The sequence below is a fragment of the Patagioenas fasciata genome, chromosome Z (assembly GCF_037038585.1).
Source record: "Patagioenas fasciata isolate bPatFas1 chromosome Z, bPatFas1.hap1, whole genome shotgun sequence".
Lineage (NCBI taxonomy): Eukaryota > Metazoa > Chordata > Aves > Columbiformes > Columbidae > Patagioenas > Patagioenas fasciata.
Genome location: NC_092560.1, coordinates 13,454,265 through 13,469,232, shown reverse-complemented (window position 1 = coordinate 13,469,232; position 14,968 = coordinate 13,454,265). Strand labels below are relative to the sequence as shown.

At 41.9% G+C, this 14,968-nt stretch overlaps 1 protein-coding gene across 1 annotated transcript in view; it reads right to left on the bottom strand.

Annotated features, from left to right (window-relative positions):
- The window catches only part of TEK (TEK receptor tyrosine kinase), a 46,848-nt gene that overhangs the window by 28,788 nt on the left and 3,092 nt on the right, over positions 1-14,968 (bottom strand). Inside the window, exon 2 of the mRNA XM_065860381.2 lies at positions 2,477-2,788. Coding sequence (XP_065716453.1) covers positions 2,477-2,788 — 312 coding nt within the window. The remainder of the gene's footprint in view (positions 1-2,476; positions 2,789-14,968) is intronic.

Genomic DNA, 14,968 nt, shown 5'->3' with positions numbered 1-14,968 from the left:
TTTTTCTTCAGAGCATTGTTGCAATGGAAAGGAATGCATACTCCTTGGTGGGCTCAGTTGTCATGTATTTTTAGATTGTGACTTGTATTTTATGATTTCATATCTTCAGTGTGCCAGTTCCTTATAGAGACATAATGAACCGAGTTGCCATCACACTCTGTTGCTAGCATTTCCATTATTGTCCTGTTGCCTGCTCTAGAGGGTTTCTGTGGGTGAAAACTCAACTGTATATATGGAAATACACAATTATTGTGTAGAGAAATTGCAGAAATTATATTTAGCTAGATGCAGAACAGACTATGTAGTGTTCTGTTCTAGATATGTGTGCTGCATTATTCCCCATACATATATGAAGTATAACCTGTTCCCTCTCGTCACATGTATGAATATTACATGTGTAACCATAATGCTAAAATATAAAGAATTCAGGAGGACAGCATATCTGTAGAGTGAAACAGAAAAAATGAACCTGTAATTATTGCCTACTATACAGCAGAAATCTTCACTGTATCTGCATATCTGATGATAGGTACATAATCAGGCAGTGGGGCTACCCAAGAGATTAATGCTTAGTGAGAGTTTCAGCAACATTTTACCCTGAGGCTGCAAAACAGTGGCTGGATTTTATCAAGTGCTGCTCCTTCCTGTGCCTTTTTTTGTTGTCGGTAAGAAGCTGCACATTTCACCTCTTGCTCAATTTTTGGTGTTGAAAAACACATTCTGCCCCTAAAAATTATTTAGACAATGCCAGTAAAGGGGGAAAAAGCCTGTTTTCCAACTGCAAATACTCTGCAAAACCTCATAGTCCTTCACCGGCCTCTCCTTCTGCTTTCTGCGGACTTCCACAGCTTTGAGAATTTCTGCTGTGCCTCTTTCTCACCCATCTAGCCTGCTTAGATTATATGGTTTCACTGGCAAGTTGCTAGCTCAAATTTTGTCAGTGAAAGATTTTACAAAGACAATCTGAAAAACGGATTCAAACCCAGAAATTATTCAAAGAAATCTACCTAACTCTGGCATGAATGCTGTGCAATTTCTGGTTAGAACAATTTCTGTCACACAGGAAGCTCTCAAAGTTTGATTATTTTACATTTCCTGCTCCTATATCCACAGATACCGATAGCAAAAACCTGGCTGATTCACAAGACACTCTACCACTGATGGATGTTGTTCTACATGATGGCCAGAGATGTGCTCAGCTCACTGGCATTCTGCCACAGGCAGGGTCACATCCACTTTCCATGGACTGTTATCTTATCTCCTCCTCACTGCAGCCTCCTTTGAAACAATGGAATTGTCAGCCTGCATCTGCAGAGCTTTCTTGGTGACCAGTCCAACGCTTCAAAGACTACATTTGGTCAGAGAAAACATAAGCCAAACAAAACCACACTTGTCCTGCCTACCTTGCTTCCAACGTTTCCATACTAAAAGAAATAAATAGACACTAGCTGTAACTTTAGGAGATAAGACCACTTCCATTTGCTCTTACTAAAACCTTATAAAGAAAGATTTAAAGTGTCAAGTCTCCTCAGACACCAGCTACTGTAGCATAAAATATTAGCAATACAGTGAAGTCTACTAAAAATCTGCTGAAGTTTTGAATACTTGATTTGTTGCAGAAAATTAGCCAAAATCTCTTGCACTTTTCTGCAGTTTATGGTGATCTCTGGTTTGGAACTTGTCCCAGAAGTCTAATGAGGTCCACAAGTGAAATTTTGCACAAAAGAAAATCTAATTTAATGGCTAGAGTGCTGGACCTTGGAAATCCCACCATCTCATCCCACTCTCTTTCGGCTGTATTTGTTTTTTCTACTGTGCATAGGCTTAAAATGAAAAGCAATTTAACAGTAAAGTCCATAGTGGATTTTTGTGAATAGCATTCTTAGATTTTGAGAAACTTTTCTGGAGTTTATTTCCAGTGTTGAGCTGATTTTTTTTCATACTGACACAGACTGTGCAGATCCAGTGTTGCTCATCTGTAGTTTTACTTAACCTTAGGCAAGGCACTTATTTTCTATGCTACAGTTACCAATTATTATTTTTTTTTTAAAAAAAAGATAGTGATGTCTAGTTATCTACATCACAGACCTGTCAAGACTTTAAAATGGAAGCATGTTTAGAAATTAAGGGTTTGGGATGTGAAAAAGCCAGTGCAGGAGTTACTGTATATATTATTTCATGGGGTCAGTGAGGACAGTACTTACCTTATTTGCCACCTGAGTTTGTGCTCCTGGCAGTAGCCAGATACAGGCAGAATACCTACAGATGCCTGACTAACTTCCACAAGGAAATGACTAGCATCTAGCATCGACCGGTTGCCTCTGCACTTTAGAAAAAACCTCAACAAACATGGGCTTAAGCTGAGTCTATTTTTGTTTACTCCAGACTGCTTTGCCTGCTCTGGAGCCACGTTTGTGCCCACCTGTGTCAACCAGGGATAACTGTTAGTCTGCAAGCAGTGACCACCATACAATACCTTGCAGTGGCATCTTCATGGTATGTATCCTTGTCACCTCATCCTTGAGTTTCCCTTCACAGTAATATGCTCCAATAGTTTCACTGGCCTGTTCCCTCTTCCACACCACTGTTTTGGCTGTTGCTCTCTTTGAATCTTCATTAACCTCCAGTGGTTCCCGGTGCTGGTTTGTCACATCGTCCTGGTCTCGGTCTATCGTGATGGACTCACGGGAACGCCATTTGGAAGTGATACAGATAAGTGATGTCTCGGAGTTGCCCACCAGAGGGAATGAATTGATCAGTATGAGGTCCAGTGCTGCTTCCACTTTACCTATGGAGAAACAGCAGCAAGTGAAAAAAATTTACTGCAGAGTTGGAGTATGTGGCTGATCAAATCTCCTGACGAGCTGTTTCACCCAGTACTCTGGGCTTCTCTGGCTCGTGTCTTGCACAGCTTTTGTGCAAAATATGAAGATTATAGATTAACTTTTCTGCTATACTGACTTCAGGTTTCACTTTTTATGTCATAAACAGCTGGAGCTTGTTTTTCTCAGAAGAGGAAATAAACCTTGCAAACTTGTGGGATTTCTTTAAGGAGCTGATGCAGAAGCCCAGAGAAAATGTGAGTTGCAGAAGCAGACAGATCCTTCAATAGTTAGATGTGTACATAAATGCAAGTAGGATGCTTTGCTGGTAATAGGGTCAGTAAATCATAAGGTTGTCAGTTTAATGTCTCTTTTATGTCCTTTACATGGATTTAATGCATATGAATTGATGTAAAGCAGGTATGTCTTTCAGTTATAGGAACTGGTAGTACTTTGAACACTTGGAGTATTTTTCAGCTGTTTTATGAATTTAGATTAATTATTTCATAACAATTCACAGGTTAACCATTTGAAGCCCTAACAGACACTGGCAAGAACTGTGGCCCAAAGAAACTTCCTCAAAGCAAAGAGCAAGTTGGCGGCACCAGTAAAGACAATTTTTATGAGGTCAGGTTTAAAGCAGTTGAAGTGGCTGCCTTTGATCAATAGAACTTCCAGAAGTACACAAAGATGGGAGTTCTTTGAAAATGTTAGATACAACCCTAATTAAAGCAGTCTCTGGCAGACTGGTACAGATTTAGTTGTTCAAATGTGCATAGCAGGAGGGAAATACAGCTATAATCAACAATTTGCAAATAGCAGGCGTTTCCCTTTACTTTTGAAATTCAGGGTAAGGAGAAGGGAAACAGTAACATTTTTTCCAGCTGAAACAGGAAGAATCATTGATTTCTTTTATTCATCACATCTATTTTCCTGCTTTGGATACAAGTATATTTTGTATTTACGCAGAGAGGCCCAATGTTTAGTGCCGCTCAGCTTCCAAATGTTTCTCTGATTGGAAGGAAGGGGTATAGTCTTAGATAAGGGAGGTTGAAAGGTCTCAGTGCTGGCTGCAGACTTTGCGTGTGTCTGTGCAGAGGTGGGGCCAAGGGAGGAGGTCCTGTGCTTTCAGTGCCAGCAACCACTCTAGGGACTGAAGTATCTTGGCAGCACGCTGACACCACACCCAGCCAGCCCGCCACGGGTACCACCCTTTAATGTGCCAGCCCAGATAACCTGTAGTTACATAAAGAAGAAATGAAACCTTCTGGAAAGGATGCAACAGCTGTTAAACTATTGCATAAAGATTCAGGTCAGCGAAGTCAGTGCATCCTGCTGCATGTTACAAAAATAAATCTCTTCAACAAAGTCAAATAAATACATGGTAGAAATGAGGCTATACTCATGCATTCATTTTATAGGGCATTTATCTCAATGTTTTTACTTATATATGAGTAACATTTGTGCTCTCACTATGGGTCTGATGCATCAGCTGAAGGCAGATGTAATACAGCAAATATAATACAGCAGTTACCAACACTGAAAGCAGAGGGCTTCATGTCATATCAGCAAGGATCATGGGCCACATAGAGATATTCTGAAATCATAAACTGCAAGATGCTGATTTTTGCAAGCTTTTGTGAAACTCAGGATCAAATCTGGATCAAAACTCCGCGGCTGGACATGATTATCTGTGTTGAGGTCAGACAGGGTGCTACAGATCAGAACCGAAACATTTTGGTGTTTCTGCCCAGCATCTACAGGACACAGAGCTGCCACTGTCTTTCTAAAACAGAGGTTTGGGCCCATGTTCCTGTTCAAGGAAAGGCTGCTCATCCAGGGCTCCAGTTCCACTCCTCTAGCAATTATCTGTTCCTCTGACTTCCAACACAGATTGAAAGGTGGAAATAATACCTCTTTCCCCACCTGCATCTCAACCTTTTAATAAGCTGATAAAAAGTAGTAGGTTAAGTCTGAGTTTTGAGGACTACCTTTCATGTCGCCTTTGATGCCTATGTAAGACATAGCAGAGCAATATCACGTCAGGTTCAGGGCATTTGCCACATGCATTTCTGTTTCTTGATAGCAATACAAATCATGTAATCAAGTTGTAGAACAACCATAGCTCAGGGGTATTACTTATTTATGGTTGTGATTATTCCAGATGAATCAAAATCTAGCCTGTGGTGGATGGATAGTGTTCTGATTGATTGTCTAAACATAGGAAGTGGGTTTTTTTTCCATATTAAACACTGTAACGTGACCCAGACATGTGTGTGAGGCAGATGGAGCACAAATGGAGTTTCATGTCTTCCAGGAGAAACAATAGAAGGCATCTAAAAAGGAGTAATATCTATGCATAAGTATGGAATCATATGTCAAGCATGATTTGGCAGCTGAAGTTTAACAGCTGAAATATATTGCAAGCAGAAATTAAAACATATCCAAGTTACATATTTGCACTGAGAAAAGCTATACTTTAGGTGTATTTTGGGAAAAACAAAACAAAGCAAAACAAACAAAAAAAAAGAAAAAGAAAAAGGAAAAAAAGAAAAAAGCAAGCACCCTAGGAGCACATTGGCTTGAAGTCAACTCACTCATTGAACTCAGAATGCAACAGGACTGGCATTCTAAAGTCAGCCTAAGGCCTCTGAGGTGATAGGAAGGCCTTCTTTTACCCCACTGGGAGCTGCTGCCCTCAAACAGTGAAAAAAAATCAAAACAAAACAAACCAACTAGATAGAATCAACAGAAAGCTTTAAAATGCACATATGCTTTCTGCTTAGGGATTCCTACAGTATCTCTTCCTGGTAATGCAACTTAAATCACCCCAACTGTGCTTGCTAAAAATGAATTTACCTGGTCTTGCAAAACTTAGGCAAATCATATCCTTGATGTTAATGAAGACTTTGAGTATATAAGGACCAAGTAAGGACAACAGGATTTAGCTCTCTTAGAAAAGCACAAAAAATACAGACAGGAAACAGCCTGTCTCTGTACCAGCAACAATCCTCTGTGCTTCCTTGAAAAATCCTTTGACTCCTGCCCTGGTCCTTGAAGACCTGACCTTATCAGGAAGGCAATTTGCTGTGTGTGCAAATAGGCTCTCAGAGCACTTGCAGAAGGCTAATGCTGGAGATAGGAGATACCATGCAGAGAGGATTTATCGCCCAGTGTTTATGAGACACGCTCATTGTGCTGCTGTGCTTTGAGCCCTTCCAGCACAGGGAAAATGGCATCCTCTAAACCAATAAGTTTACATAATAGCCCACGCACTATGACCCAGACAACAAAAAGAATGCAAGGAGAACTTTGCAGTTGCTCTAGGCCCACTCTTAACTACAGGATTGTGGTCACTCTTGCCAGGTAATACCTGGCTATATCATTCATAGTTCTCTACTACAGATTCACGCGGGGAAATTGTCCTGAACAGAGAGTAAGTGTTTATCACACTGCCTCTGCAGCCCCTGTGTGTTCTCATTCCCTGCCAAAACGCCACTCATATGGGCACAGAGACATCATGGGTTTTGTGCTGCGTTGCACCAAGAAAACAAAGTCAGGTCCAGCTGGAAGAAACAGCTCTCAGAAATTCCCTGGAACATGTCCCAGACACAGGTCTTCTCTAAGAGCAACAAAGTCTCTGATAAGCTTTAAAACATCATTTACTTAGATCAGAGTTGGTGCTAGACACTAGTTCGTGAATAAAACAATGCAGTGGTCTCTTAGCTGAGATATTTCAATGCCACAGATGAGCGCACAAAACAAGTCTTACAAGAACAGAAAAGTGTTATGATTTGTCCTTTGTCTCAGAAAGTTCCTGCTCTCAGAAAGTTCCTGCTCAAACGCTTCCGGATTAACATTGTTAACCCTTGTCTAGACCCCAGGAAATCATGGAAATATTATATTCAAGTTGATTTCTACTTAGTGTGAGGCCTTTGCAAAGTTGACTGTTAATTGGAAAAGTGTTCAGTACTGTGGAGTGGCCAAGACCCCCTACCACAGCAAACAGCTCCACCAATGTAAAGGACAACCATACCCCACTGCCCCCTAAACACATATTTAATCATTAGGCCATATTCACAAGGTGTATTGAGAATATAAAGTTCTAAGTAAATGTTTCAGCTATTAATTAATACTGAGTAGCAGTGGAAGGAAATAAATTGTTTAGACATTGCACATCTAATGATGTATTAATTTTCCTCATACTTGTACAGCTTTATTGTCAATTGCTTGAAGTGACTACAACCTGAAAGTCCTTCCCTTGGCTTTTGGAGCATAACGGAGGAAAAAGAAGAGCTGTGGTAAGACATAAGAGGAAAGAGTAATACTTTTAAAGTACTAATTATTTAAGAGAAGAGGGGAGAACAGAAAATTCCAGTAAATTCCACCCTTTTTTAATGAGGTAAAGCAAGGAGAATACAAGGTGCTGTAATTTGAAATGCTTAAGCAGTTCTGATTTTTTTGTTGTTATTGCTTGGAAAACAAATTATTTCTCCTATTGACTATCTGTGAAAGTGAATATAAAACATATAGGTACTATACTAACAGGGAATAAATACAGAATCTGTGCTTAGTTTAGGTCTGTTGTTATGCTGAAAAGTAAAACAGTCAGTTTCATATAACTCTTGCTACAGGATTTAAAAATAATTTTGAAACTGATGTCCCAGACTGCGTCAACTTATCAACCCCTCCTCCTTCAAGTATCTTGAAAAACAACAACAAGCACTCCCTCTGCTTCAAAGAATAAGGTTTTTGGTCAGAACAAACCTCAATTGCTAGATAGCCTTTCTCGTAGTATTTCTCATTGTGTCTTGTTCCGTAGTTACAAGCTCAGCTGCACCCTCCTTGATTGTGTTCTTTATGTATAAAACCACACAGTTAAAATTCCTGTTTAGGAATACAAATGGCAATCACATAAGGAATTTTGCTGAAAAAGTATAAAATTTGCTTAATTATTAGTAAGGTACTGAATAAATTACATTGATTTTTTTCTTTCAATTAACTAATTAGCCTATTTGAAAGATAATCAGGATGGAAATAATGCAAGTGAAATATGAAGAAGTCAATGTATTGAGTACTGTCCAGGCATGGATGAGGAGGGCGTTGAGAGTCTGTGGGTGAGAATTAAGGGGCAGGCTGGCAGGGGTGATACTGTTGTGAGTGTCTGTTACAGGCCACCAGATCAGGCTGAGGAAGCTGATGAAGCTTTCTACAGGCAGCTGAAAGCAGCCTCACAGTCACAGGCCCTGGTTGTTGTGGGGGGGTTTTAACTTCCCTGATGTTTGCTGGAAGCATTGACGATAACTTTCTGACGCAAACGGTGGAGGTGCCAACTAGGAGAGGTGCACTGCTGGACCTCATCCTCACTAACAAGGAGAGTCTGGTTGAAGCAGTAAAGGTCAAGGGCTGCCTTGGTTGCAGTGACCATGAGATGGAGTTCAGGATCTCATGTGGCAGGAACAGAATGCCAAGCAGAATCACAACCCTGGACTTCAGTAGGGCAAACTTTGGCCTTTTCAAGCAATTGCTAGGGGAAATCCTGTGGGAAAGGGTACTTGAAGGTAAAGGGACCCAAGATAGTTGATTAGCGTTCAGGGACTACTGCTTCCAAGCTCAAGATCAGAGCATCCCACATGTAGGAAGTCAAGGAAGGGAGCCAGGAGACCTATGTGGCTAAACAGGGAACTGCGGGGCAAACTCAAGTGGAAGAGGAGAGTTTACAGATCATGGAAGGAGGGGCTGGCCACTTGGGAAGAATATAAGGCTGTTGTCAGAGGATGTAGGGAGGCAACTAGGAAAGCTAAGGCCTCCTTAGAATTAAACCTGGTGAGAGGTGTCGAGGACAACAGAAAGAGCTTTTTCAAATACATAGCAGATAAAACTAACACTAGAGGCAATGGAGGCCCAGTGATGAATGAGGTGGGTGCCCTGGTGACAGAAGATACAGAGAAGGCAGAGTTACTGAATGACTTCTTTGTCTCTGTCTGCTCTGCCAGAAGCTGTCCTGAGGAGCCCTGTACTGCTGAGGCCCCAGAGGAAGTCAGGACAATGGAGGAGTTTGCCTTGGTTGATGAGGACTGGTTTAGGACCAGTTAAGCAATCTGGACATCCATAAATCTATTGGTCCAGAGGGGATGCACCTGTGGGTGCTGAGGAAGAGGGAGGTCATTACTGGACCACTCTCCATCATCTTTGCTAAGTCGTGGGAAACAGGAGAGGTGCCTGAGGACTGGAGGAGAGCAAATGTCACTCCAGTCTCCAAAAAGGGCGAGAAGGAGGACCCGAGTAACTATAGATGGGTCAGCCTCACCTCCATCCATGCAAAGGTGATGGAACAACTTATCCTTGGCGCCGTCTCAAGGATAAGAGGGTCATTAGGGGCAGTCAACATGGCTTCACAAAGTGGAAGTCATGCTTAACCAACTTCATAGCCTTAAATGAGGACATAACAAGGTGGATAGATGATGGCAAAGCAGTGGATGTGGTCTATCTTGATTTCAGTAAAGCATTTGACACCATCTCCCACAGCATCCTCACAGCTAAACTGAGGAACTGTGGTCTGGACGATCGGGTAGTGAGGTGGACTGTGAACTGGCTGAAGGAAAGACGCCAGAGAGTCGTGGTCAATGGGGCAGAGTCCAGTTGGAGGCCTGTATCTAGTGGAGTGCCTCAGGGGTCAGTACTGGGACCAGTGCTATTCAATACATTCATCAGTGACTTGGATGAGGGAATAGAGTGCACTGTCAGCAAGTTTGCTGATGACACCAAGCCGGGAGGAGTGGCTGACACGCCAGAAGGCTGTGCTGCCATCCAGAGACCTGGACAGGCTGGAGAGTTGGGCAGGGAAAAATGTAATGAAATACAATAAGGGCAAGGGTAAGAGTCTTGCATCTGGGAAAGAACAACTCCAGTTTCCCATGTAAGTTGGGGAACGACCTATTAGAGAGCAGCGTAGGGGAAAGGGACCTGTGGTCCTGGTGGACAGCAGGATGACCATGACCCAGCACTGTGCCCTTGTGGCCATGAAGGCCAATGGCATCCTGGGGTGTATTAGAAGGGGGATGGTTAGCAGGTCAAGAGAGGTTCTCCAGACCCTCTACTCTGCCTTAGTGAGACCACACCTGGAATATTGTGTCCAGTTCTGGGCCTCTCAGTTCCAGAAGGACAGGGAACTGCTGGAGAGAGTCCAGCACAGGGCAATAAAGATGATGAAGGGAGTGGAGCATCTCCCTTATGAGGAAAGGCTGAGGGAGCTGGGGCTCCTTAGTTTGGAGAAGAGGAGACGGAGGGGTGACGTCAATAATATGTGAGTGTTGCAAGGATGGAGCCAGGCCCTTCTCAGTAACAACCAATGATAAGACAAGGAGCAATGGGCAAACTGGAACACAGGAGCTTCCACTTAAATATGAGAAGAAAGTTCTTCTCAGTGAGGGTGACAGAACACTGGAACAGGCTGCCCAGGGAGGTTGTGGAGTCTCCTTCTCTGGAGACATTCAAAACCTGCCTGGACACATTCCTGTGTAACCTCATCTAGGTGTTCCTGCTCCAGCGAGGGATTGGACTAGATGATCTTTCGAGGTCCCTTCCGATCCCTAACATTCCGTGATTCTGTGATTCTGTGACTTATAAACAGGTTGAACAGGACTGGAGCCAGTTCTGACCCGTGGGGAACCCCACTAACTACAGGCCTTCACCCAGACTCTGCTCTGTTGATGACAACCCTCTGAGCTCTGCTGTCCAGCCAGATTTCATTCCATCTCACCATGTGCTCACCCAACGCACAATTCCTAAGCTTTCCTATGAGAATGTTGCTGTTTCTCTCATCAATCTTTGCTACTTTTTGTTCATTCTCTGGCCTTGAAATCACATATTAATTTAACAGGTCTGTAGTCTCTTTGTGTCCTGGAAACTTCATCTGGGATGCAAAGACAGCAGCAGGTCATGTAATTTCTCCCAGTGAGTCAAGTTCTCCCCTGACAGCTCAGTCCTCCACAGGAAAACAAAGCTGGAGTTATTATTACCCCAAGAGATTAAGGCTCTCTGCCACACAGCAGCAGCAGGGGAAAAAAAATGGAAAAAAAAACCAAAACCAAACAAAAGAAAAAGCAGCTACCAGCTCATAAATGACCGAAAATTCAAGCTTCCTAATGAAACATTTCTTGTTGTCCATAGAAAGAATCTTGCTGCGTGTATCTTGTAATAGAATAATGGAAGAATTTGGATTGGAAAGGACCTTCAAAGCTCACCCATTCCAACCCCTGCCATGAGCAGGGACATCTTCACCCAGATCAGGTTGCTCAGAGCCCCGTCCAGCCTGGCCTGAGATGTCTCCAGGGATGGGGCATCCACCACCTCTCTGGGCAACCTGGGCCAGTGTTTCACCACCCTCATTGTGAAAAAATTTCTTCCTCATGTCCAGCCTGAATCTCCCCTCCTTTAGTTTAAAATCATCACCCCTTGTCCTGTCACAACAGGCCTTGTCCCCAGCCTGTGATGCTACTGGGCAGCTGTGGGATAGCTCACAGCTCAAATACTGATACCTTCTGCCTTTAGAAATAGGGCATTATTTGTGGACAGAAGGCATTGTGACACTAATAACAGACTAAAAATAAGTGACAGAACATAATTTTGCTACTTGGTAGTAGTGGTAAAACCAGAGCACAAATGTGAAAAATAAAATAATCTGTCAAATCTACTAGGGCTAATGGTTTCTTACTGGCACTTGGGTACATCTGGAGAAGCTAAAGGAAATGCAACAACTGCCCTCTTGAAAAATACAATATAATTGTTTTTACCACATTTGAGTTGTTTCACAACCCATCAAAGCAATCTTTTAAAGATGAAAAAGCTAGAAAAGAAGCACTGGTGCATCTTTGTTGGAGGTTTCCCAGTGAGTGTGCCTAAATGTGTGTGTGTGAGTAACCAAAATGTAGAAAGGCACTTTTTCATGACTTCTGCGTAGGCCTGGTTCACCATTAGCAAGGAAAACATAAAACAACGTATCAGCAGAAATTTCTTGTCGAACAACCAGCTGACAATATGCTATGTAATGCTGAAAAAGGATGAGGATTGTGGGAAAGCTCACGTAGGACAGGCTTGTAGTTTAGCTAGGCAAATTTCTGTCAAGAAAGTGCTTGCAAGCAAGAATAAAATGTCCATAACAAGGGTGGTCCTTGTAAGTTGCATTAAGAAGCTACCATGTATACTGCATATGTATAGTGTATGTTGTTTGTGTGCATGTGCCAGGCTGAAGTATGCAAATTAACATAGCTAATCAGTCTTCATAGGATACATGCATAAGTTTAATTTTCTGGAAATGTCTGTGAGCAGTAGCTGCTGGACGGACACCCTCTAATATGCTATTGCCTGTACAGCAATATACCCTTACTTTGCCACTCAATGACTTTTCTCAGTAGTGTGAGATGTTTCTGGTGATGAGCACAGCTTGTGACTAACGAGGCTAAGGTGCCTGGCCAGCAGCTGCTCTGGGATGAACAGCCAGAATATAATACAAGAGAAAAATCATCAGCACAATCAGAAATGCAGATGGAACTGCATTGTCAAGAGAGACTTGTTACACTCCAGAGGGGAAATTAACCAAGCCACTTCATTAGACAGTCTGAGACAACATAAATAGTAAATAAATACCAGACAAGCAAAACAACAACCTTGAAACAAAAAGCTTACATATATTACTATTGAATAAAGAAATGTCATTTGTGAACCTGTCTTTCAAAAACCCTCTCAGAATTTAGTAAATGCCATATATCTTCACACCCTAAAAGTGTTTACATTTCCTAGGGATGAATTAAAAAAAGGAATTTTGATTTTTTTTTTTCTTCTTTAGATATGACCCTTGTTTAACATTAATAGTGCATGTTCTTAGTTTGTAGAATGTTGTGTTAGTTGTAGAATGGTTATTAAATCTACACCCTAAAAGCAATTGACATTTTAAATTAATTCCAGAAAAGTCTCCAGTTCAGATACAGGCTGGTTCTTTGCTATGTGTCTCCACTGAAACCACAGTGGAACAACATCCTAAATATGATCTGACCACTAGTGCAGGGTAGACACTGTCTTTTGAGGACAGGTCTTCATTGCACTTTCTCTAAGATTTTCATCCCTCCAGTCCCAGATAGGTCTTGCATCACAGTGGGAGCTGACCATGGAACTATGGATCTGTCTCACACAAGTGGTAGGCGCATCCATTTTCGGTTCACTTCTTCTGTGCCTGGCCAACACCCTCCACACCACAATGACTTCTTGGTCTTCCATGGAAAGCTGAACATGGTTTTTGCATGTTAAAGAGATGGGTCTGGGCCAAGCAGGCTAAGTCCATGTGACCAGCACAGAGCAGCTTTCCAACCCAGGTAATTCTCATTGTGGGCACTTGAAGGACCAGCTCCACATCTCCCCTGCCCTGAAGCCAGTTGCTCAGCTGCAGTCAGTCTCTCTGACTTCTATGCTCCCTCTTGATTATCTAAAGCTGTCCAGATGAAATTCTTGTGGGTATCAGACCATCTCTGCAAAATGTTGCAACTTCGTTTTTTTCCCTGAAATTAAATTTCAGCAAAAAAGTAATCCATCCAACCTGCTTAATTATGACTAAATACTCCAACAATACAATATATATGTATAAATTTATATATGAAATCTGTATCTGAAACAATACCATATGTTAACAGTTGTGAATGCAGTGTGACTTCATTTCACCCTTTCAGATTTGATTCCTCTGGGTGTGATGCAACAACTTTTCACTTCTGACTATTTCCAGCTGCTGAAATGGTCTTTGGGAGCACAGGCTCCCTGAGTGCTACTCTGCCTCTCACTAGGTCTGAACCAGGCACCACATCAAAAGCAAGTTCTAAAGCAAAAAAACACCCCAAAAGAACAGGAGAGGATCAGCCCACTTTTCTAAATCTACTTAGAGTAGGTGCACGGAGCTGCCTGCACAAGTTGAAGCTGTTTGGTTTGGCTTTCAGCTGCAGAGTCAGGGAGTGGTGAATTAGATCACAGTTAGAACACTCTCCCCCTCCCCCCCCTAAAACATATAGCCAACAATGTAACTAAAACAGATCAGCTCTCTTTCTCCTGTAAAACAGATCCATCAGTTTTGTGGTCATGACTGGCCTAACAGAACTGTGCAGAAATACCTACATTCAGCAGGTCAGCGACTCAACCTGTAGCATGTCCATCATTTCTGGAATAGATGAAGGCTGTATCTCAAGAAGAGTTTAAATTCCATGTAAATTTCAGACTCATGAGAAAGGCAGGAGGACATTGTTTCCTCTGGGTAAATAAGCTAAGCGTGGCAGGCAGGCGCAATCGCTCTGTCTCACAAATCAAATACACCTCAGGAACAAGGAATGAAAACTGTTTTTAAATTACTCTTGCAATTCACATTAGTAGTTTGATAACTTAGGTGTCTGAAAGGTTGTGTATCAGCGTGATGTCTGGTCAGCGTAGTTTTGAGATAACTGAGATTAAAAGCTCAAATGTAGTTTGTATCCACTGCTTTGGCTGTGAGTGGCTCAAAACCCCAGAACTGCAGATTCAAACATTCAAACAGACTGACTTTCAGGTGCCATTCTTGTCTGACAGCAGCGGATTTCAAGATACTCACACAGGCCTTGTCCCTTTCACTAGAGGAAGAATGACATTCATGCTCACTGTCACAGATATGCATTAACCAGAGGCTAATGCAGGTTTTCTTTAGGTTAATTTAATCCTCACAAGAGAAAAACAAGTCTTGAAACAGAAGTACTAGAACTTTCCAGTCTAACAAAACATTATGATTTCTTGTAATTTTGAAGACCCTGGAGTATCATAATGGCGCTTGTGTGTCTGGCAATGTGTGTCAAAAGCTGCTTAACTTTCTAGATATTTAAACAAGTCACATAATAATGCTAATATATACAATTTATTTATTTTTTTCCCAGAACACCTACTATTCCCAAAGAAAACACAGCCATCAACAGGGACGATAGAGAGCTACCACTGAATGCCGCTGCACTGTTGGCTCCACTGCTACCCTTTATTAAAATGCTAATATAACCTTTTGAGACTTTTACCATATATAGGTCCAACCGCTTAATCACATAAAAAAAAAGCACAGTATTTTTAGAAACCACCCAATCTAAGATTAT